We start from the raw sequence: 26,176 nt of genomic DNA on the forward strand, positions 1-26,176 counted from the left end.
AGTAATACATTATTCATCCTTTCTAAGCCCAGATTTATCTTTATGCCTCCTTTACTGAACATGGTGAGAGCAATACCTCTCAACCTGTTACAGCAAGAAATCTGGACAAAGTCATAAACAATGGGGGGACAAAAGCCCCAAAATAGGGACAATTTTTAAATATTGCTGTTACAAACTTAGAAAGTTGATAGATTAATAGGTTTTCAATTTGCATGAATTTTCTGAAGGGTATGAAGCCTGAAATTCATGTCTGTCATTATATTCTGACTGGAATCCTCAATGATTCGCCAAAGATTCACTAGAAAACTAAAATTTTTTGAGAAACAGGCCAAATATTTGAGGCAAAACTATGGAGATTCTGCAAAAATCTGGAGAGCTGAGAGGTATGGGAGAGCTGACTCACTTTATGCTGTGTCATCTTGTAGCCCTGTACAGTAGCACTTCTCACTTCCTATATTTATCAAACTAAGAGAACAAATACTCAACAGATGTGTACTTCCAATACATACAGATGTGGATTTTATTAGTTAATATTCTGGTTTTGTAACTGTGTTACCAACAGAATTTAATAAATTCAAAGAGATACAAAAACATTACATAAATATTTTAGTTTTTAGAGGACTGGCTTATATTTAAGAGATTTAAGTTGTCACAAAATGAGGAACTACTTTTCCTTCTGCTGCCCGGTCCTTCACCTGTCTTTTCACTAGCATTTTGAGTACCTGAAAGAAATTGTATCTTGTTAGTGTATTAGTCTTTACTGTGTTTTTACATAGTTTTAGAATTTAATTTTTCGAGACCTTCTTCTCTCTCTCTTTTTTTTTAGGGACGTCCCTGGATACTCTTGAAGGTGAGCGATATGATCCGTACAGCAATGCCTGGACGCTGATTGGCCCTGCTCCCAAGTACGTCAGCAATTTCAGTATTACAGGATGCACAGGAAAGCTCTATGTGATTGGCTCATGTGCAATGAAATACAATGCACTGACACTACAGTGTTACAATCCAGTTGTAGGTGAGAAGCATACATTTTCTGATATTACACATCATCTAAAGAAAATTCAGCAAGTGTATTGTTCAATTTTCTCATTATATGAAAATAAAATAATGAAAATAATGATGGAATGACATCCATAATATGCTACAGACTGAGGAAAGGAGTTCTGTGACATGACTGTGTCCTCCTATTAGTAACAGAAAGGTTGGCTTTATTATTATTACGTATGAGTTAACACATTTGTTATGTTTTAATACACAAAACATTATGTAAAACAACCCTCTCCCTCAACAATCAGAAATTTAAAGTTGCATTAGTATGCAGTGAAAATTGCTAGTAGGGCACATTTAATATCAAGGAAATAACAGTCACATAGCAACTTCATTAACAAATTGTCACTAATGGGAAGACATGAAAAATTATTGATTTTTGGCTGTGCTGTTATTGAATCAGTTGGCTAATCATATTTTGCCTGTGACATTGGCTCAGGGACTTTAGCCCCCTCTCAATAACCTCAGGCATAACCTCTCCAACTATATCTAGGGAGCATGTACTGGCTGCATTGTCTAAAGCCAAGAACATAGCCTCACTGGGACCTGATAATGTCCCAGGATGCCTTCCAAACAGTCTAAAATATGTTTTATCAGGACTTCTGGAGTCATTATTTAACTATAGTCTGAAAACAGGCTTTGTGTCACTTGACTGGAGGACTGTGATGATCAACCCCCTTCATAAGGGGAGACCTTCAAATGATCCTGGAAGCTACAGACCTGTTAGTCTTATTTGCAAAGCCATTGCAAGAAATATCATGGAAATTATCAAGAAGGACATAGGAGACTTCCCGACACTGGATCTGTCCCAGTTTGGATTTGTCAAAGGAAAGTCATGCTTACTGAATCTAATGGACTTCTTTGAAAAGTTCACTAAGGGAATGGATAAGGGTATAGTGGTGCATACTGCCTACCTAGATCTGGCTAAAGCATTTGATACAATACCCCACTTGGCATTGTCAATAAACTTATGGAACTAGCTATAACCCCCTTTATAACACACGGTAGACCTAGCTGGCTCACTGTTATGACCCAAATGTTTAGAATCGGTGAGGTCACCTCCACAATGAGGCCAGTCACCAGTGGATTCCACTAGGGCACTGTGCTACGCCCACTCCTCTTTGCTGTCCACTTCTCAGATGTCAAAGCCAATGTCAAAGGCCTCTGTCTAATCAAGTTCACAGATGATTGCAAACCAGGAACAGTTATTGAATCCCCCAAGACTAGAACACTCTTCAGGAAGGTCTAACACAGACAAATGCTTGATGCCAGAGCCATGGTTTAAAAGTCATTACCAAGAAATGTATTATGGTGCCTTTTGGAAAGTCGTCCACCCCAGGTAACAACATCATCAATAAAAACACCCCTAAAAGTTGATTCACTAATCAGGGATCTGAGAACTCATGTAGATAGTAACCTAGCCTTCGTCCAACATTTTCCCAAAGTAGTAAAAAAATCCTACTATGTTGCTCAACTTATAAGCAAGGGCATGGCATATAGGTCCATAGAAGTTATCATATCACTATACTCAGCTCTCATCAGACCCATCTTAGAATATAATGCCCTCCTTGGTATGTACCTGATCAGACTCATGCAGCAACTGAATCATCCACAAAGGTTCCTTACAAAAAGAATACAGGGAGTAAACACAGTGTACTATGTTGATTGTCTCAAAGCCATGTCAGTTTACCTAGTATCATAAAGACTTCTGAGAGTTGATCTTTGCCTGGCATCCAAGGCATCCCTGGACCCTGTTTTGATGAACCTTTTGCAAATTCGCAAAACAAACACCATCAGGATTGCTAGATTAAAAGACCTAAATTTTGCTTGTGACATAAACAGTACATTATGGAGAGACAGATATGTTTTTTTCAGGGAATTCTCTGGAACAGGCTTCCCGTCCATGTGAAGCAGAGTTCCTCCCTATCCCTATTTAAGTGCAACTTGAACCAACAGATGGAAATTCACCACTGATTTGGCACCTATGTTGCTGATGGAGAGAAGCAGTCAATAAATCATCCCCTATATAAATCAGATTTGTTGGTCACATTTGAGTTATATGGCTAGGCTTATAAGGGTCCTAGTGGTTTTTAGCCTAGTATACACCTATGAACCTGTGAACAGTTGGGCAGAAGATCCTGACTAGAGTCATGGCACAGTATGGTAACATTCTTAAATTTTTGTGATTCTGTATAATTTAGTGCTACGTGGTGACTAGGGGTATGGGAGGTCCTTCATCTTCACCCTGTAGCATCTTTGCTATAGACAGATTTTTTTTTATTGTACAAAGTGACAAACATAATTATGCAGTGTCAGAGAAAGCCATGTATTATTGTGATATTTTAGGCATTGTAGTGCATTATAGCAGAACACATTGTAATATTCACTGCTGATGAGATGGTTTACTGACAGTTCTCTGCACACAAATGTTACAGCATTATACATCTGTATGGAGAAGACCACTCCACTGCCTACCTCAGAATTATATGCATTGAACTGTGCATATCATTGAAAAAGTGCTAGTGATCTGACTGCCTGAACTCATTGTCCTACTAGCCAACTCACCATCACACTGTTCCAGTTGTAAAAAGACATAATAGTCATTATTTTGCATGATGTCACAGTGCGCCCCTATCTGTGTAATATGCCAGATAGCTAAATATACTAAGCTTGGAGTCTGAACCAGTTCAGAGGAAAAGGAATGGCACCATATTCCCTATGCTCCAAGACAGTACAACATCAGAGCTAACAAATTTAGCACCTGATGCTGGTGTCAAATACTTCATATTAAGGGTACAAGAGGTGCAGAGGGGGTGCAGCCTCACAGAAAATCAGTTCCATAAATTGTAATAACATTCTGTATTACACGGCAGTATGTGTAGCAAGCATTGACAAGATCACAGTCAGTAATAACTTCAGAGTAGAGACTCCTCAAAATAGTAACAATGCTAATTAATCATAATACTTTGCTTTGGAGAGTCTTTTTTTCACCCACTCCCTACCCCTGTTTAACATTACTCTGTTTAGTTTACATGTTCATAAAAATGCAGCCATTTGAGCTATTCACTGTAAAAAAAGTAGAGCTTGCATAGACAGTAGCATATTAAACTGTGGTACAGTTATGCAGAACAATATTGTATAAAGTTCTACACATATTGTGCTTTAATTCAAGTACAATGAGGAATCAAAGTGAGGCCTTTGATACAGGTAATAACAGGCTTGTGTCGAATGCATTTATGCAGGACAATAAGAAAAGTCTTTCTAGTGTCAGGACAGAACTTCACTGCTGGAAACCTGACGGGCAGCTCTTTACAGCAGCTTCCATGAAATAAATGTAAGGTTTATGACACATGACCTCCCACATGTGACAACAGTGATGCTCAGAGTTAATCAGTCTTTGCATTAGTAGGTGTTAATCATGTCCCTGAGGATGGATTCTAGCAATCGGATAAGTGGTGAGGTCAAGTTTATGAGATGTTCAGACCACACGGTAAGTATGGTGATGCTTTGGTTGTTTTAAATCTTACTCAGAAATAATGTGAGGAAATTATCAACCTCAAACAAAAAAAAAATCTGAAAGGCAAGCCATGAAAATGGGTTTCTTCTTGTTTGGATCTCACTGCTCTATTAGGCATTGTATCACTTTTCTAAAACTTGTCTTAAGTGTAAGGAACATCCAGTTTTTGGGAATTTATAGTACCCCAAAAAATGCAAATGATTCCAGGAAGTAAGCAGGAACAGAAAGAGAGTAGACAGTGCTTGACACGAGACAAGGTGCATAACTGGTCAGCTTCCATACCCTGCCTTTTCCTCTTAATACCATGTGATTTCATCAGGGAATGACATACAGGGAATGTCTAAAGAGCTGCAAAGAATAGGAACATCAAAATACTTTTATTTCTTATTTGCATACCACTTTTATGGCAGAGTTTGAATTTCTACATTTTTATTTCTTTTTATTTTATGCTTAAAAATTAACCAGAGCTTCCTCCCATATACAAACTATAGTCATTACAAATACCAGCTATAAAAATATTAATCAGTCATTAAATATCTATGTAAAATACATATACAACCATTTACATATAATACTTGAAAATATAACTCTTAATCAGATTAATTGATGTACACTTTCCTAAATCAGTATAACATTTCCTATCAATGCTATAATGTTTATGTTAATTGTGTTCATGATATTTACTGAAATTAAATACTCATCATTTTGATTTGTAGCAATAATTTGACTTTGGCATAAGAGACATCTCTGCTTGCGGTAGAACATCATTATGTAGTTTAAATCATATTTAAAGATTATTTACTTGTATATGAACTTCAAAGTTATGCACTGGATAACCCAATAAAATTTATAATAATCTATCAAGGTTGGTCTTCTGAAGGCCAACTTTGTGATTTCCAATGCTGCAAGGCAGATTACCCAAAGGAACACTTCCTTACACTTACCAGATTACATTTGCAATGTTCTTCTGTGAGTGCTTTACCTACTTCATCCCCTGTTTATATATAAACACCTCTGAACTTCATGCACCTTAGGAAAGGGGTATAGCTGTTTTGTAGAACTAGTGGCTCTTTCAATCAATTCTAATCATTCTAATCAATCTATAGTCACATAAATGTGTTCCTAAAAAGCATGCCATTCTCCATCCATGAGTCTCAAAATGTTATAGTTTCCGTATTTTAAATTTGCTTCTGGGAATATTCACTAAGCTGCCATTATGTAATCAAGGTTTGACAAATATGTTATATTTGCTAATAAAGTTTCCTGGATGATGGACTTTTTTCTCTTATAAAATATCCTTTACTGCCTTTTCACTAATTTATATACAATATAAATGTAATTATCTCTCAAGAGACACAAATATAAATATTTGTTAGCAATTCCCTGTGCAAAACTATAAATATTCAAAATCTCAATTTGTAATATAATCTTATAGTTTCCTATTTAACTGTAAACTTATGTTACTTAATATACAGTGCAACAGCTTTAAACACAGTAGGGTATCCATAAAGCACTGTGTTTTTTAAATTATAGCCAAGTAATCCAATTATGCTATACTGATAAGGCCAAAAAAATCCAAAATATGTCATATCTACAACTAGTGAGGTTTCACTTTATTGGCCTGAATGTACCCATAAACTCAGAAAGTAAAATGTCATGGACATTCAGAAGATATGTAGCTTAAAATCTGATATGACCTTAAGTGTTCATTTACATATATCCCATGGGACTCCACTACAGGAGGTTTAACATATTATATAGTGAAAGCTCTAGCTTGGCTGTGTCGTTCTTGCAGTTGTTACTGAATGGTTTGTCTATGTAACCTTTTTATCCTTTTCCTGGATGGATGTATATATATGTATTAATATTTATCAAATTGTTCAGCAATCTGTCCTCTTGCATTGTCCTAAAAATGATTCCCCCCCCATGATGGGACCTGTCCTGTGGCTCTTCTCCCTGTGAGAACGGGTCTATAGTAGATGAATGAACTCTTAAAATGTCGAGTACGACATGCTTGACAGCTTTTAAGCAAACGTTCATCTAAGTGAAATCTCAGAATGTCGAAACAAGGAGTTTCGAAAATTTATAGTTGGCCAGCCATCAGGAAGCCAACAGCTGATGGTTAAAATGTACTGTACACCATTATGACCTCCTCCAAAAAAAACAAACAACAATAAATCAACAAACAAAATAAAGTGGGGGGCTTTACCCCCCCACACACACCCCCAACTTGGTGGGCTGTGCCCCCCACACACCCCTTTACTTAAATATACCAACTCCAAGATCGCACCACGGTGGAGGACTGTACTAACATTACACAGGGTGAACGTCGAGACCACATCAGAGTTTTGACATTCTGAGGTTTCGTTTAAATGAATGTTCGCTTAAAAGCTGTCGAGCATGTCGTACTCGACATTTTAAGCATTTGTTCATCTAATAGAGACCTGTGAGAACAATGTACCTGCCAACTAGGAGAGAGCCTTACAACCAATTTGAATATATCTAGAAAGCCTTATCAACCCATTTGTTCTCCTGGAAGATGTGGCTTGGACTTTAAGGAATGGACCAAATACTGATCCATTACTGGTTCTCTCCACATCCTAACCCTTTGCAGTGGGTGTCTTGCAGACTTCACAATAGCTGCCTGCTTAGGGAGAGGCATGCATGCTCCCCATATATCAGTTTTCCCAAGGCAGAGGCACTCTCACCACTTACAGTATGAGCTTACTTAGCCTCTGCCATGAGCAATCACACACCCTAAGGTAGGGGTCACTAACATGTTGGGCCATTTCCCTTCCTGACACAATGACTTAGCTGGCATTGGCTGCTCAAGCCCATCCTCCTCCACTGCCCACTACAGCACTGGTAGTTGAACACAGGTTGCCCCCTATACCACTTAACTAATGCATGCTAATCCTAACCCAAACCCTTCCCTTACCCCTAACCCTAACCCTGCACCTTACCTTAGGAAAACCTTTTCTGTAACACTACCACTAGACTGGCTGTACTTAAATACACACACACCAACACACACACACACACACACACACACACGCACACACGCACACACACACACACACACACACACACACACACACACACACACACACACACACACACACACACACACACACACACACACGCACACACACATGCAAAAAAAAAAGTAAAGCTATCTCCTTATCTTACCCGTACTCTAACCCTAACCCACAAAGACACACCCTTCCCTAACACCAGCCAACTTACCTGTGTCTACAAAATGAAGTGCTGACATTCAGAGCTATAGGTAAAATGAATTGTCAGCATTCTGGTACTACTGTTCCCATTCATTATATATAAGTAAGAGTTTGCAGGAATACACTTCTCCTCGTGTAAAGAATATGTTGGAAGGTGTTTCATACAGATTCAAGGGGTGCATCATTTGATGACTTTGACACATCCAGTTAGAAGTTAGTGGGGGTTAATTTTGGCCTCCCATCGGGGATCATTACATGTGCATCCTTAAATTCTGAAAGTATCCTCAGCTGCTGCTTCTTTTCATGGTGTGGAAGACCTGTGCAAATAACCAGCATATGACTTTTAGGTGCATTAGCATTGTAAGCTTTAAAGCAGAGACACAGTTCAAAGAATTCTACAAGCCTGGACTTATATAATGTGTTGCTAACAATTTTCAGCCGGCTTGAAGCTCCTTATTGTCTTCTACATATGCGCAACTATGATTATAGGATGGCTGCTCTTATTTTATCTCATCTTTGTTCAGCAGGCTTAAATGTAGGATAAAAGCATTGTTTTTTAGGCATTTACTAAATTCTTTACACTCATGGTCCTCCAGATCAAACTACTTCTGATGCTCTGAGCATGTACCTCACAATTTAAGCTTCTGTCATAAGCATTCCTTAATTATTGGCCACACTTTTTTTCCCTTTTGGTTTGAAGTACAAACCAGAGATTCAGACTGAAGAAATACAGAGTATTTATTTTTAAAATCTCTGTGAGAGAAACCATCACTTTTAAATTCTTTATTTATCACTGACATACTATGACTAGTGTTAGACTGTTAGAGGTAGCTGCAGGATTACTGTAAACATTCGAAAATATGCATATTAGTGTCTGCATCAACCAACATATTGCATGGTTATCTTCTCAAAGCTCAGCACTTCATCAGAAGTTTAGATGTCTCGTAGCTCACAGCATGGAATGTTTCACATGCCTTCAGCAGTAAAATTGTCACACCCCATATGTCTGCAAAACGTCTGTGTCACTTATCCTTTATAAAGACCAGATACTGCAAGTCACATTGGTATTATCAGCTAACAAATTCTACATTTCCATGTTTAAGTAGAAGTAGTTTCTGAGTCAGCTTTTCCTAATAAGTGTTCATATCCTTATCTTCAGTGATAACACAGCAGCATTGTTTCACTCTTTTATGTTGCTAGGTGGTGTATTTGTTTATGTTATATAAAGCACAGTTGAGCACACACACACACACACACACACACACACACACACACACACACACACACACACACACACACACACATGCTCACACTCTGTTCTCTGTTGTGTCTTTGCTGTTTCTTATGACTAGTGCATGGTAATCTGAGACTGCCTAAGCCATTACAAATGTTTGATGTTGACAATCATGCAAGTGCAGGAAAGCATAGCATATATTATTTATTAGCCCTTAATATAAATTCTCATTACTGAAGTGACTTATGAATAATAATAAATGTAGGTATATTCAGTAATACTCATAAGTCACTTCAATAATGAGAATTTAATAATCAAGAAATGCAGTGACACCATGTTATAGTTTTTATGGAAAGGGTATGAATTCATTACTATGAGATATTTTATATTTGTAAGTAAGCAGCTCTTTGTATCATATAGTTAGGATTTTGCAGTCATTTTAATAAGTGATAATGCTCAAGCCTAACAGAAGTAAATTTAAATAGTAAGAGTAATAAAGACCTTAATTTAATTTCTTCTATTTGTAGTTTAATGAAATGTTTATTAAATAAACAACTGTCAAACAGCTAATGTGCATATAACTGAAAAAGGAAAACAAAGGGCAGAAATCAGGAAAGTTACTGCAAGGGGTAAGCCCATTTTACTTCTTCCAGTAACCATTTTGGATTTATAGAGGCAGCTCTATCACAGTACTGTACCACTGAGAGGTGGATAACACTAGACTTCAAAGTTACTCTTTATAGTGTGCCCTAAAGGCACTTAAAAAGGTAATAGAACAAGTTTTGCAACACGTAAGATGTGGGTTAGGGGAAGCACTAGACAACAGTTATATTATTTATTTTACCCCTTAAAGGCACTGAACCTATAACGCTGGCATTCACAAACAGCTATTAAGTAGATCTTTAACACTCTACCACCAGACACCGGAGTGCACTTACATATTACCTTAAGTCCTGGGGGAAAAAGTTAATGTAATGTAAAAAGTTAATGTGGGGGGGGGGTTTCAAACCCTGCATCCTCAGCACACAGTCTACTGTTTTGTGGAGTGTTAGCTTTCAACACCCCCACTAGCCATTAGGGATACTCTTAACATATTACCTGAAGTCTTTAAAAAAATTTATCCAAAAGAGGCTAAAAAAGTTTAACTAAAAGGGGGGTTCAGACCTTGTATCCCTGGCACGGAAAGGAGCATGACCATCCAAGGCCTTAGCCCTCTACACTGACTGAGGCAAACTTATGATTAAATTTATTTTAGACAATTTTAGGAACTATGTAACCCAAATGACTGGCATCATTCTCAGACTCCAATGGTCCTTGAGTTACAAGAGACAGGGCCCGTATAAGAGGCAAAATCAGGAATGTTCTGTAAAATCTGGGGCAGTTTTAAAATATTACTTGGACTCACTTAAAAAGTTAATAGAACATAGTGGTGATCTAGCATCAAGCCGCCGTGGTGTAATGGTAGCGTTGTCGCCTCACAACAAGAGGTTCTCCTGTTCGATTCTCGGCTGGGGTGCCTTCTGTGTGGAGTCTGCATGTCTTTCCCTAGGTCGAGTGTCATTCAAAAAACATGTGTGAATGGGTGTGCCTTTGCTGAAGGTTGAACATTGGGCTGGCACCTCACCACTGTAAAAATCTATTGCCAGTCATTAGCAGACTGAAGTTCTGCTGTGGCGACCCCTAACTGGGAAAAGAAGAATAAGTGGTGGACTAGCATCACAGTGCACTTTAAGAATGATAAAAATTTAATTCTAATGTCTGCCATTATTGACTAGTTTTAAGGGTATGTTATTTACATGGACAGGAACAGACATTCTGTCCACTCAGAGAAAGGTAACACATATGTCAGCATGTGCAAAAGGCTGCCATTCAACAACAGGGATACTATTTATATTATGCCATAAAGTTGTGTCTGTGTATATGTATACTTGTGTGTGTGTGTGTGTGTGTGTGTGTGTGTGTGTGTGTGTGTGTGTGTGTGTGTGTGTGTGTGTGTGTGTGTGTGTGTGTGTGTGTGTGTGTGTGTATGACAGTGAATGATGGGAAGTACCTGTGTCAACTCAATACATGGGCCACCTGTGGTGGCAACCTCATTGCAGCTAACATGTCTTTGAATTGCACTTTTCTGCATTTGTGGAACCACTTTCTTTGGCTATAGATCTTACTGATGGTAGTGGGTTCTTTCTCAATCAATAGTATTTAGATGCATAATTATGTAAGGGGAAATCTTTTACCAGACTCCACTGCCATTTCAAATGTATGTGGCTTTAATTAAATAAAATAAAATATAATGATTGCTCATATTAAGCAGGTTTCTGACATATCTTTTTACAAACCTAGAGAATGACTGGGATTAGTGAAAAATCCCTTTTTACCTGTCACAGGGTTTCACTAAGTGGTGCAATTGTGCCAATATGCACAGTAATACTTAGAGCAACATCTTGTTAGAAGTATGAGAAATGATCCTAATAGTCCCTATACTTAGAAAAGTATATTACAAAATTCAGTTATACCTTTAAAACATTTCTGCTGTAGGATTTCACCCCCCCCCCCACTCTACACCACCATAAGCTGCTGTGCTATCCATACCCCTGCTGCTTATTTATATACTAACTTTGAGACGACATCACCATAGAGCAGGAAGATGCTGTAAGATAGTCAGCTTCAGATTTAGTATCTTTTTCTCCCCCCTGCTGGCCAGCCATCAAGCCCCCTGCGACTGAAATTTAGACCAATTAGTGCCAAGTGGTGGGGATTTACCTTAAGATATGCTGGGTTGAGAGCCATCATGAGGGGACATCATATAGGCGGACATCAGAGAGTTTGTGCCCTAACTAGTGTCCCAGCAACTAAAGGCATCTGTGGTAGTCTAATGCCACCACTTGGACAGAAGGATGAAGAATCGACATCACAATGCTTCCCCATGTAGGTGCATACTCCTACACTCCCACAATGAAGGCTGTCACAATCACTAGTGGCTTGCTGTACTTAATGATGTACACCAACACACGGGGCAGAACTCCTCACATTATGGTAAATAGATAGTTAATAAATAACACAATTCCTTACTAAACAAACATAACTTTATTCTACCATAACAGCATACTAGTTTCAGCTTAATTACCCTTTATCAGTGCTTCAATACCAACAAACAATGTTACAAGACTTAAATACATACCTCTTACAAATGATTGGTCTCTTACAAATTCTCATTAAGTCCAGGAGGAAACAAAGCTCCCAGACTAACAATTCAACTTTTCTCTTTATTATTTAACATGGTGTGCCAGCATCCTTTATTATCCCTGTTTAACACAATCTTATCAATAGTAACAAAATTAAACATAGCAGTTTTGTGCTGTAAAGTATGTTTATATAAAACATTGGATCCCCTGGCACATCTAATGTCACTAAGATGGACAGAAATCCTGAGTTTCAATGAATGTGAAGTTTGTCCAACATGAAATGCTGAACAACTACATGTGGCCAAATATATGACCCAATCTGTATCACGATTCCCAAAAATATTAATTTGATACACCTTTGATGTATTAGAAGATGAAAAGCACACAGCCTTAGGAACATATTTACAAAAACTGCATTGACCACAGGGATGGCAACCGGGTCTATATCACGAGATCGAAACCTTAGGTAGTCGAATACCTAAAGGTCGATCTCTAAATATTGAAATGTAAAAATTGCGAATGGCTGTTTCAACACAGGGAAACAAGTTGTTTGGTTATTACGCGGATTTTGCCCTTTTTACAATGTAGAGCAATCTTGGAGTTGGTGTATTTAGTTAGGGGGGTTGTTCAGGGCACAGTCCCCCACATCAGGGGTTGGGGGGAAGCCCAACACTTGATTTCTGTTTACAACTTTGTTTTTTTAGTTTGGCCAATGGCATTGTTCATCTGTGTGGAAACAGCCATTCGCGATTTTTACATTTCGATATTTAGAGATCAACCTTTAGGTATTCGACTACCTACGGTTTCAATCTTGTGATATAGACCCTGGCAACCTTTCAGTACCGTGCCCCTTAAAGTCAACTTTCCCAAAGATTGTTAAGCTAAATCACCTTTCTTATAGTGATTAAACTCAAAGTATTGACCCTTCTAAAAGAAAAACGACATCTGCCAGGTAGTAATTTTTTTAAACGATCATCCCTCAGTAGAATGTACCAGTATTTTTGAACCAGATCTATAAAAAAACTAGTGTTATAACAAAGTTTATGATAAGCCTAGGGGGTCCAATCAAATCTTTTCTTGTTTGATATTGTAATAATTGCTCCCTACCAACTTTTCTTATTGAATCACAGACATTCTGTATATCGGATTGCTAAAATCCTCTGTCACTAAACCACCTCACCATGTCCTGCATATCAGTATTATATACTAATTCAGAAGAACATATTCTTTTTAATCTCATAAACTGAGATTTTGGCATATTTCTTATAACATGTGGAGGGGGGTGGCAACTACTCACTTGCAAAAAAGTATTTACCTGGGGAAAATTTCTAAAGATACGACTACTCTAAGTCCCATCTTTCTCAAAAGTAACATGGACATCCAGGAATGTAATCTGTCTGGGGTCATAATGTGTACTGAATTGGATACCTCATTTGTTATTATTAAGGTATTCCACAAACTCCAACAAATATGTGACATCAGACCTCCAGACCAACCAACAATCATCCAAATAGCATCTCCAGATGTCCATAGATTCTAAATAAATATTGTGGGACTCATCATAAAAAAAAATCTGTTCTTCAATAAAACCCATAAAGAGGTCAGTATAAATGGGTGCAAATGACACATCCATAGCTATATCCGTAAGCTGTAAATAACATTCCTCTCTGAAATAAAACACATTTTTTGTTAAAACATGTTCAGCCAAACATAATAAAAACATGTTAAAACCTGGGCTGCATATTAAGGCCCTAGTCAACCAATATTCTAAGGCCAACAAGCCCGCCCAGTAAGGAATGCTGGTATACAGAGCTTTTACATCCAATGTGCACAATAACCAACCATTATCTAATTGCATATGTTCAATAATATTCAAAAAATCAGTAGTAGCTTGAATCCTAGATCATACCATTTTCAATAAAGGTTTTAAATAGTACATAAGAAATTCAGATGGTGGTTCTGTCAAAGACCCCTTACCAGGAACAATGGGCCTACTAGGTGGACAATTTGGATTCTTGTGAATCTTAGGTAAAATATACAGATATTGTCTCATAGGATCCTGTACTGTCAACTGACGAAATATTTCTCTGGAGATAATACCCTCTTCTACTACTAACCTCAAAAAGCTGTCAATTTCCATTTCAAATGTTGAAGTTGGATCCAGCTACATTCTTTGATAATAGTGATGGTCTGATAGCTATTTTTGGGCTTCTGCATAGTACATGGCCCAGTCCCTACAATTACTCCACCCCCTTTATCCATGTTGTTAATATCAACTTGTGTATTCTTTCCTAGCCTGCCATTCCACCATAGTTAAGTTATTTTTCCAAATGACAGAATCAGCATGATCTGTATAATGGAATTCCTTCAACAATTGTTGCTGAAAGCTGTCCACAAATTTGTTAATGGGGGTGCAACAGTGGAGGGCTTGAATCTGAACCTAGAAGTAATGCCCTCTTGATCATGTCTATCCAGAAAATATAATTTCAGATTTAATAATCTGCAAATATATATGTCTTCTGGTACATTATAACATGGAACAAAACCCAAACCTTTATTTAATAATTCAGTATCAACAGAAGACAAAACCACAGGTAATATATTATGAACATTCCCATTTTCCATTACTTGGTTGTTATTAATTGCAGTAATGTCTCTAGGGTGGAACCTCCTCCGCCAAAGCTTTCTTCCAGCCCTTCTGACTGGTCTAAAGGGATATCCGTCAATTTCTTTTTGGGAATAGGAGAAGAAGGTAAAGTCTCTAAATCAGTCTCAGTGGCTGAAGAAAATTCTTCACCCGAAGTCCCAGAAGTGCTATCAAATTTCATTAAAAAAACTTACTTCTCTTATGTTTTTAACATAAGGCTGCTCCTTAGTATTCACAAACTTAACCACTTTCTTCCTATCAAATTGTTTCCCACCCTGATAATCTCTAGAATCTCTAGAATCTCTAGATATTTTCTTAAGCATTTTAGCTTTTAATTCACGCTCCACAGTGACCAAATTTTTTGTCAGCATCTCAGTCTGCTTGCCAAATTCAACATATTGCTCAAATGTTTTCACTGATTCATGCAACATCCTCACTTTACCACCCAGCCACTCTATTTGTCTTTCATAAAACAACAACAAAACCTTTACAAAAAGCGTTGATGCAGACTGCTGAGCTTCTTGCCATTCACTCATAAGTTGATCATCCATCCCCCTTACAAAGGGCTGTAAATGAACCCTTAAATCCCTAGGACAAAAACCTCTCATAGAATATACCTTTTTCTTTTTTATATTTCCAAGAAATCTTCTAAGTTTTTACCTCTCCTGAAAATTATTATTGACTTGTCTCCTACCTTGCTAGCTAACTCATGGTCTTCCCTAATAATTACCCAAGTTTTCATGATTATTCTTCTAACCTCTGCTAACCTAATCTAAAAGATTTCCTGGAAATGCCTGTTAATTCTTCCTCAGACAATCAAGATTTTATCATGAAAAGATGTGGGTTTTGTAGAGCCTCCCCCTATATAAAATGTGCAAGACATTTGTTATCAATGGGAAGATGTATCAAATGCAAGGCAATTATAACTGTAATACAAAAAGAGTGCTGTATGCAGCCCTTTGTGAGTCTTGCACCACCTTTTATGTGGGCAGGACGGAAAGGGTGTTAAAAGATAGGATAAGGGAACATGTGTATGTCATTTCTAAAGCACAAGACACACATGCTTTGGCTAGACACATTAAATTACATCCTACACATTGTTTTAAATTCATTGTTTTGGAGAAGTTGATTGAAAATCCAAGGGATGGTCCTTTGGGATTGCATTTGGACAAAAAGGAATTGCTGTGGCAATTGAAATGTAATGCAAGTGTGAGTCCAGGCTTAAATGAGTTGATATCTGCTCAACCAGTTTTAAAGCTTAAAGCTTTTCAGAGATGAGTATTTTTACACACACACACACACACACACACACACACACACACACACACACACACACACACACACACACACACACACATATATATATATATATATATATATATATATATATATATATTTTTTTTTTTTTTTTGTTAGTTATTTTAATAGCTGTTTAGGCATTTTTTTCATTTTTTCATCTTTTTAAGTATGTTTTTAAGTGGTTCTGTTAGTATCATGTGATGTATTTTACGATGTGTTTTACAAGGCTTATAATTGTGTGTGGGCTCTTTAAATGTGAAACATTGGAAGTCACATGATGATGGGGTGTGTTTTAAATATGGTGGACTATTCAAGTGAATCTCATCTGATGAAGTTTGTTTATTACAGACGGAAGTGCTAATTGTGGTTGTTTTAGCGAGTAAACTTGGATTGGTTGCCGTTTCTGGGTCCTGCCACTTTTTTTTTTGTGGATTTTACAGTTTGTGGTTCGTGGGATCAATACTTTACCTAGTTAATAAATTTAAATAAATAAATAAATATGTAAATAAATAAATATGTAAATAACTAAATAAATGAGAGTACAGCATAAACAAGACAGAGACTGATTTATTTGTTTGTTTATTTATTTGCTTGTTTATTTATTTATTTACATACTTAATGAAAATTAAGCCTTGTACATGTATAAACAATATATATGGTGTAGTTTGGTAGATTAAATAGCATAAATAAGGTAGAACTGTTGATTATATATTAATTAAAATAAACAGTTGTAATAAAGTAGGGACTACCCCCACCGACTGGTTATAAATACTCTTCTAAACAGATGGTACTTCATAAAATGATAACAAGGGTATACAATAGGTCATCAAAAAAAAACCCTTAAAATAACATAAATGATTAAAAATGAGTTGACAAAGAGGAGAAGGTATTAAATAGAGGGGGAGGAAATAAAGTTTAGGAAAGTCAAGAGCGTAAGGAGTGAGAAGGAGGGCGGGAGGTATTGTAGTAATGGTAGAGAAAAAATTAGATTTAGGTAGAGCATAGGTCAGTGGTACAGCTGAGAAACCAGTGCTGGAATTAATTGGAGTTATTCTAGAGTCAGGAGAGGAGAAAATGATATGGTCTACCATTTGGTTAAGTAAAAGTTAGGTAGGGTGGTGACAGGTGCAAGAGGGAGATTTAGCAATATTTTACTTTATTTTATTAAAAAATAAAATGTAAAATTTTAGTTTACTTTAAAGACATCAACATTTCCTAGAATCATATGCACTAATCAGAGGAAGGCAGCAGATTCTAAAGGACTGGAGAAAGAAAAGGAAATGATGTTCTGCCAGATATTTCTAGATAAGTCCTTGAAACAGTCAGCAGCCTGTCACCTCATGACCTGAGGGTCACCTTCAAGGAATATGCCTCCACTAGGTACTTTAAATTGGCTGAGATTTAGGTTATGTAGGGCCTATAGAGTAAGAATAATAATCTTAAAAATGTTGTAGCAGCTACTGGCAGTCAATACAGAGCACAAGGCAGGACAGTGATATGACAGGTGCAAGGTGCTCTACCAACAAACCTGCAGTGGAATTCTGTACCTGTTGCAGCTGAGCAAGGTCTTCATCCGTTAGCCCAAGGTAACCAGAACCAGAGTTGCCCAAGTAAGATGGCATTAGTTTGTGACTCACTGTTATAGTGTCAGAACATGGAATTAGGCTACAAATCTAGACTATAATCTTCAGATTTAATTATGATGCCTTGACAACAGCTGGCGCTTGATCTTTATACATGAATCTGTCACCAAGAACCACCTCCCAGATCACAAACATGAGATGCAAGTTCATATCTATTCCTCCTTAGTGTAATGAGGGGGAGAAGGAGAGGTTGATGTGGTGGATGGATGTATGAATGGATGGAATGATGGTGGCATTGGCCAGAATTGACTCCATATTTGCGAAATTAAGTTTCAGTTGACTTGTTACAATTTATACTAAAGGACAGAGTCCAAGCAATCTTCTGTGGAGGTAACACCTGCCACGGACTCCAAAATAAAGAAGAGGTAAAGATGAATGTCATTACTGCAAGGATAGCATGTCAAATACCTCTACGCATTAAAACATTCTTAAATTGCATCCTAGGTGAAGAGAACATTAAAGGTGCCAATATCAAGCCCTGAGAAAGAGTTGGCGATTATTTAAAGAATTCATTTTCAAGGTTAACCACTGCGTGTAGCCTGAAAAGCAATCGGCGGACTATTTATGAATGATGCCAGAGACACTATAAAATGATGTCAGGCATTTAAGCACAATCACAGTGCCTTGGTATCAGAAGCCATCAAGTGATCAAGCATAACCAAACTGGTATATAACCATTGACTAAACTCATTCCATCAGGAGGTCACCAACATATTGCATAAGGGCTGTCTTAGTCCTGCTCTTAGAGCTAATACCAGGCTTACATGGACTGAAGAGTTATTTTACTTTCTCAATAGCTTTACATTTAAGGAGGTTCAAAAGGGATTCAAAAAATAGAGGAAGAAGGGAGAGCCATGCAATGGGTAGATGTAGACTGTTGACTGTGACAAATGGTCAGCTAGCTAGCATTCTTCTGCTGACACACCCACATGTTGGACAATGAGCATCAGTACTCACAACAATGGATCTTACAAATGATAGTTGATACATGTTTAAGGTTCAATGAAAAATAGAGATATAAACTTAGTGAACATAGTTTGGCAACATCTATGGACCCTCTTTATAGAAATTGCTGTCTTTCACATTCTCTTTTTCACCTTCCACTACCCTAACTTATCTGCAAAAATGTCGTAGCTTCCTTTCTTATTTACTTATGTAATGCCAGATTGTTATGCTAGCCAATTAATAACTGGATCAGTCGTGCTGCTTGGCATGTACTAAGAAAAAAAATAAAAGCATTGACTTGCACATTGCAAAGACAGAATTTTTGCCAGCCCTTTCTATGATTTTGATTTCTGAGTAAAATGAAGTACAGAAGAAAGGTCTATATTTACAAGTGAGACTATGCCCTCACATGAGTAATACGAGTTTAGCAGTTACTTCCTAATATTTCCAACTCAGAAACTTATGAAAGGCTGCGTTGGCAGCAATGAGGACTCCCCACCCAAACAGCACTGTGTCTATTAACTGACCTGTAATCGTACTTATACTTGCTGAATGAGGTAATAAATCATTGGAAAAACTACTGCTTTTGTCTGCACATCAGAGATAATAGAATATTTGTGCAGTTTGTTACTGCCAGTAATTATAGTCTCCATTCTCTAACTATAAGTACTGCATAACTTGGCTAGAAAAGAAGATGCTGCTTTATCTCGTTAGGGGGGCTATGCTGTTCCAGCAGATTTATAATAATCAGGTGGTGCCATCTTGTGGTCAGATAGGGAAAACTACTTGGAAGAACTGTGTGCTTTAAGTATGCTCTTAAAAAAAGAAAAACATTGTAGTAAGTATACTGAAACTATTGTGTAAAATAAATAAAATACATAAAATTAATTTTAGACGTCTAGTTATTTATAAATTGCTACCCTGTATCCTTAGAATGACGTTTGACTTAAGATTTAAGTTAATGATATATTCGGTCTTCTTCCTGTTCATGATATTACATTGATACTAGTTATCATTTCAGACTATACCAAAGTTAGCTTCTTTGTTTATTTGCAGACTGTTGCCTTCCTTGCTGAAATAATTATAGTAGAAGATGCAAGTTTCTATTTTTCAAAGCCAGTATATTTAAAATTAATAAAATCAGAATATCTTACTAAAGACTGCAATTAGTTTTCTGTAGATATCTTTATATGCAGTCTTAACTCACTGCAACAATCAAGTTTATATCTATATTCAAACTTTGCCCTTATTAAGTTAAAGCTTAAAGCTGCCAATGTATTGAAGTAAGGCTATTTTTATCAATAGGATCAGTAAATGCATAGACCGACATCTAGGGGGTTGTTAGGCAAACATTTTTTGTCTTAATGACTCACACGCATTCCACAAAATTGAAGATTTCTTGCTTTGAAGGACAAGAAAATGTAGATAAATATTTTTAAGAGGAATGCCTTACTCTCCTTCTGGAAAATCAGCCACAGAAATACTGTCTTATCTGTGCTTCAGGCCTTCTAGGCTTTGAGCTACATTTCAAGGATTCATCTTAATCTTTTGCAAGCCTTCCAAGTTGTGCTCCAGTCAGCTTTTAGTTATGATAAATCTGACCTTTGGATCTTTTATTTCTAGCTTAAAGTTCTGGACTTCCACCCTGAAGTACTGAATCATGGGTTTGAGTTGCACCACATCTGCATTTAGTGAAAGTCTTGCAGAGTAGCGGGTTTCCTCATAAATCTATCTTTAGGTATCAGTGCATTTGCCTTTCTAGTCTGTCCTAGACTGGCAAATGCTGTTAAATGAAGCACATATTTAAGGGTGCTGACAGTGCTGTAGCTGGCTCTTCTAGCGTTTAATGCCATTACCGAATCTGGAGTCCCTCAACTCTAAGTATTTAACGAGGATCTCAATATACTGCCAGTAACAAAAAAATGCATAATGGTAGGCAGCTGTTAGCACAAACACAATCAAGGACAAATCCAAAAATAATGAGAGAAAAGGCTCAAAATCATGGACAATTTTTATTTACACGTATTACTGACTTGAAAATGGTCGTAATAAGTTCATTTTTTCAATGTGAATTTTCTTAATAAAATATATATAAAAATGGTTACTGGAAATGTTTGCGGAGCAGGCCAACATTTAGAGGAAAAATCAGGGATGTCTGTGAAATTTAGGGACCTTTGATTGCTGCATGTTTAACAGTTTTTAAAGCAGGCTGATGAGTGAGCAACCTGGTCCTGGCTGCCATTTGTGCAAAATCACAGCCATGAGGTGTGTTACTGCTTTTAAAGCTATTCATAGGTTTTCCCATGCAGTTTGATGACTGCATCAAATGCATGTAAGACTCTGGTCCTGAGTGAAATTCCTCCTTCACCTAGAATGATGTCTTAATACAATGAGAATATTATTGGTTTCAACATTTGGCTAAGTTGGTGATGTCATTCTAAAGATGTCCATTATGTGTTTGCCTGGGATGAGATGTTAGGCAGGCCAACTTGCTTATAGGTTCATAGGTGAATACTAGGCTAACTGCACTGAAGGACTATTTTAAGCCTAGCCAATAACCCAAGGTCAAAATCAAAGTCGATACTTTGTGCCTATAAAGTGAACACCTTTACCATTATCAAACCCCCCCCACCCAGAAAAACATGTGGCACATAGCTTCATAGGTTCATAGGTTGGTACTAGGCTATCGGCCCTAGGGCCTATACAAGCCTAGCCATAACAATTTCCTGGCTATTTCTTCCCACAGTATTTACTTCCCTGGACCCCTGTCTAGTAGGGTGACTGATGTGATCCCTGGGGTGAATTTCCTATCTCCCATCCAATCATCGAGGTTCCTTTTGAAGAGGGCCAAAGAGACACTCTGCTTGACATATATGGGCAGTCTGTTCCAGAGTCTGGGGAGTCTCTGGGTCAGGAACCTATCCCTCCAGAATGTTTTGTTCATTGTGATGACAAGGTTTAGATCCCTGGAGTGTGTGTCTCTGAGGGATTGGGATTTCTTTAAGTGTAGCATGTCCATCAGCTCTGGGTTTGACATGGGTTTGAGTTTTTTTAGATGGTCAGCATAGGGCATCTGCTTTAGGCCTGTGATTCTTTTAGTGAGGTATTTCTGCGGCCTTTCCAGTTGTTGCAGATGTCTTGAGAGGTACATACCAAACGGGGCATTGTATTCTATAATGGGTCTAATGAGGGATGAGTACAGTGGGACAATGACCTCCTTTTTTCTGGTTGAAAAGTCTTTAGTGATGAGATGTGCCACATAGAAGGATTTCCTGACTGTTGTGGCAATGTGGTTATCGAAGATGAGACCACTGTCCACCTGTGTCCCTAAGTCTCTTATCACACTTTCAGTGTTTAGTGTACTGCCATCCATGTGGTAATTCATGGGTACATGTTTTTCCTAAAGGGGATAACTATACATTTCTTGGAATTGAGCTTGAGCCCATGGCTCTGGCACCAAGCATTTGTTTCTGTAAGGCCCTTTTGTAGAATATCCACATCATTTGGGGATTCAGTAATGGCTCCCAGTTTGCAGTCATCTGTGAACTTTGTTAGCCAGAGTCCCTTGGTGTTGGCCTGCACTTCAGAGAAGTAGATGCCAAACAAGAGCGGTCCCAGGACTGAACCCTGAGGTACTCCACTTGTCACTTGTCTGGAGCTGGATTTGCAGTCAGCTACTTTTACAGTGTGGGTTCTGTCAGTAAGCCAGTTGGCAACCCATCGATTGACGTAGGGATTAATGTCCAGCTTAGTAAGTTTATCTATGATTCCAGAGTGGGGGATGGTGTCGAAGGCCTTGGCGAGGTCCAGATAGGCTGTGTGGACCACCTTACCCTTGTCCACAGCTCTGGAGACTGATTCGAAGAAGTCAATCAGGTTCAGGAGACAAGATCGGCCCTTAACGAACCCAGACTGTGTGGGGTCCAGTGTTTGAAGGTTGCCAAAGTCTTTGTTTATAAGTTCCATGATAATACATTCCATGGCCTTGCAGATCAGGCTCATCAGACTGATGGGGCGGTAGTTCCTGGGATCCAAGGTGGGTCCCCCCTTGTGGAGTGGGATAACTGCAGCTGTGCCCCACTCAGTGGGAATGAAGCCTGAGGTGAATCGATGATTAAACATGACACTTAGGTGAGGTGCCAGTTCATTTTGTAGTTCATGTAGTATACAGTCTGGGATATTGTCTGGTCCCATGGATGCTGTAATCTTAGCTTTGGAGAGTGCGTTTTTTACCTGTGTGGCAGTTATTGCTGGAATTTGGCAATCTTTTGGTATTGAGATGGATCCTTTAGGGGGTGAGAGGGGGGTGAAGTTTGCACTGAATCGATCTGCCAGGATATTGGCAATATCCTTGGGATCAGTATATTTAATGCCATTCTGTTGTAGCTTGGAGCAGATCTGAGCATTGCCATTTAGATTCTTGACATAGCTATAGAATGCCTTGTGGTTGTCTTTGGAATCTTTGGCAATTTTATTTCTGTAACTAGCTTTGGAGGATTTTATGAGGGATCTCAGCTTCTTACTGAGGCTGGTAAGGGAGTTTTTTTTGCATCCTGGGATTTTCCTCTTTTCTGCAACAGTTTCTTCCTTTTGTTGTAAAGTCTGTTTATGGCAAGGGACCACCAGATTGGCTTCCTTTTTTTGGAGGAGAGTGTCTTGGTTCTATTGGAAATGGCATGATTCATGCACGAATGGACGTGCGCATACAGTGCCTTAGTGTAGGATTCAGCAGTCGAAATTTCAGTTCCTGTCTGCATGGGTGTCATGAAGTTTGTCACTTGAGTAGCATGAATTTGGCTTTGGAGACATTTTTTATGGAGGTTTACTTACTGGGGATGGGGGTGGGATCTGGATATCAAGGGTGATTAGCTTATGGTCATACCTGACCAACGAGGGCGTGACCATAGGTGTGAAGCATCGATTTCCCATGTTAGTAATGACCAGGTCTAGGATATTGGAGCCCCTGGTGGGACTAAAAATTAGTTGATCCAGGGTGTTGGAATTTATGAATTCCAACAACCGTTGGGCAAAGGTGTTGGTACATGAGTAGTTTTTCCAGTTAATGGCAGGGTAGTTGAAATCACTCAGTATTAGGGTGTTTGGTAGTATCTTAATATTTTCCAGCATGTTTAGAAAGGTGTAGTGAGAATCGTGAGGCATGGTGGGGGATCTGTAGCAAGCTACAATTTGGATTCCAGTCTTACCTAGTGTTAGTTGCACCTGGAGAATTTCAGGCACATTGTGTTGAGGAACTAGCCTGGTGTGAATATCCTTAGTGAATATGGACACTCCTCCACCTTTAGTGCTTCAGTCCTGGTTTGGTGGCTGAAAAGTGTGGTAAGAGTTGTAGCCTGGTATTGCAGGGGTGCTCTCTGGAGCCTTGAACCAGGTCTCAGTTACTGCACAGATATCGATGTTCTCCATTTTTAGGAGTGCCTCGAGAGAGTGCATTTTGAGGTTCAGACTTCTAGCATTGAGTAGCATTACCTTCAGATTTTGCATGCTTGTACCTGTTACGGTGGTGGTTTTGTCCTTTGAAATTTGCCTAAAAAAGGCACTATAGGGATGGCAAGAGCCTTAGCCAGTAACCTGAATCCCAGGGGCGACAGGTGCAGACCATCTCTGGTAAAGCATCGTGGTCTGTTGATCATGTCGTCCAAGGCAGACAGATACTGGATCCCCTTTGAATGACACCAGAAGCTTAGTTGATTGTTGAAGTCAATCATTTTGTCCTTATACTGTGGTATCATTCTGGATGAAGGCAGGATGCTACTCAGGGCTAGGGTTATACCTGCCTGGGCCAGATGATCCGAGAGCTCTTCCATGTCTCTTTTCATGTAGTCCAGGGAGGTAGGTCTCAAGTCATTCACTCCAACATGGGCAATTTTCTCCTTGTTCAGCCTGATGAGTGGGACATGTCAGTATTTATCTCTGACTTCCACTTCCCTCTCTGATTCTTCTACCACCTGGTTTGCTAACTGAACACAGATCATCTGGATGATAATCATCTTTTCCTCCCTCTGTACCACAGACCTGGCTTCAATAGGGATGGCCTACATCTCTCGTTCCATGGCTAATACTTAACTGGCAAACGTCCTTGCTGTTTCCACAGTACCATTTTAGACAAACTGATTATGTGACATCTGAATGCTGCAGTAAAATTACAGCATATTCCAGTTCAAACTACATCAGGATTTCTTTGCTTAATGTCAGAAGTCTTCATAATAAACTGCATGCTTTTGAGGTGCTCTTGCCCTTTGAATATATCAATATCTGTATAGTAATTGAGACCTAAGGTTGGGTTCATAAAGGTTACCATAAAGTATGCACCATGTGTACAGTTAGAATAACCTTTCTGAGTGAAAAGACAGTACAAGCATTGTGAGAGAGCTTTGCTTATATTCAAAAAGTGTACATTTTGTGATAACCTGCTGGAGAGATAGGTATGTATTCCAGAGACTACCCTGTCTATGGAACAGGTTCCCCATCATTGTGAAGCAGAGTTCCTCCCTAACTCAATTCAAGTGCAACTTGGACAATTGGATGGGGATCAGGAAATTCATCCTTGGTTTGACACCTATGTCTCTAATGGACACAGGCAACCTGTAAATGGTTCATCTCCCAGGTCTCTGCTTGTAAATGTTTCATCTCCCAGGCCCCTGCTTATACTTATCAAGGGTATCAGAACTTGTCAGAAATTTGCAATGCATGGCTAGGCTTAAAGTGGCCCTTGTGTTACTAGCCTAGTGAACACCTATGAACCTTTATGAATCCAGCCTTTAGGTTCACTGAAAAGACAGCACTCTTTCTTTACCTGAGTTTAGCACTTACTATGCATTTGGACCTGATGAAAATTGCAGGAGTGTTTCTAGATTATATACTAATTCTTTAGAAGAAATAGTAAGCAATCCCACTAGCAGATGAAATATTCCGTACCTTGTTCTTGCCAACATAGCCATGACATATGCCCCTATAATATCTGCATCCCTGATTAAAGCCAAAACAGACCAGTGATCATATCTATTAAAGATTCAAACACCCTTGCAGTGACTATGTCTTAATTTAAGGACTTCAAACAAACTTATTCAGTCTCTGATGAGCTTCTTACAATATCAAATGTCCTTCTGCAACTTCAGCTGCTATTTATTTACTGATGTCTTCTCTCACTAAAAGTATAATATAATTGGAAATTTAAAAATAAACCATCTTTGCGGCCCACCAGTAGAGCTAAGTTCTATAATAAAAGAAAAAAAAACTTCTAAAGACCTATAATAAATCTAAGTTTATCCACATCAAGTCAAAGATCATCAAGAAGATCAGGAAAGAACTAAAAACTACTGTCAGAATGATCATTGTAAACATTAACTGAAACCTGTGTCTGAAGCCTTTTAAAACATTCATTAACTGCAAGAGAATTTGAAGGGAA

General features: G+C 38.3%; 1 protein-coding gene across 1 annotated transcript in view; it reads left to right on the top strand.

The window, feature by feature from the left end:
* KLHL30 (kelch like family member 30) overlaps nt 1-26,176 on the top strand; it is a 252,902-nt gene that overhangs the window by 208,148 nt on the left and 18,578 nt on the right. Inside the window, exon 6 of the mRNA XM_044070094.1 lies at nt 827-1,015. Coding sequence (XP_043926029.1) covers nt 827-1,015 — 189 coding nt within the window. The remainder of the gene's footprint in view (nt 1-826; nt 1,016-26,176) is intronic.

Source organism: Protopterus annectens, chromosome 4.part1, assembly GCF_019279795.1.
Source record: "Protopterus annectens isolate FY-2018-M chromosome 4.part1, PAN1.0, whole genome shotgun sequence".
Classification (NCBI taxonomy): domain Eukaryota; kingdom Metazoa; phylum Chordata; order Ceratodontiformes; family Protopteridae; genus Protopterus; species Protopterus annectens.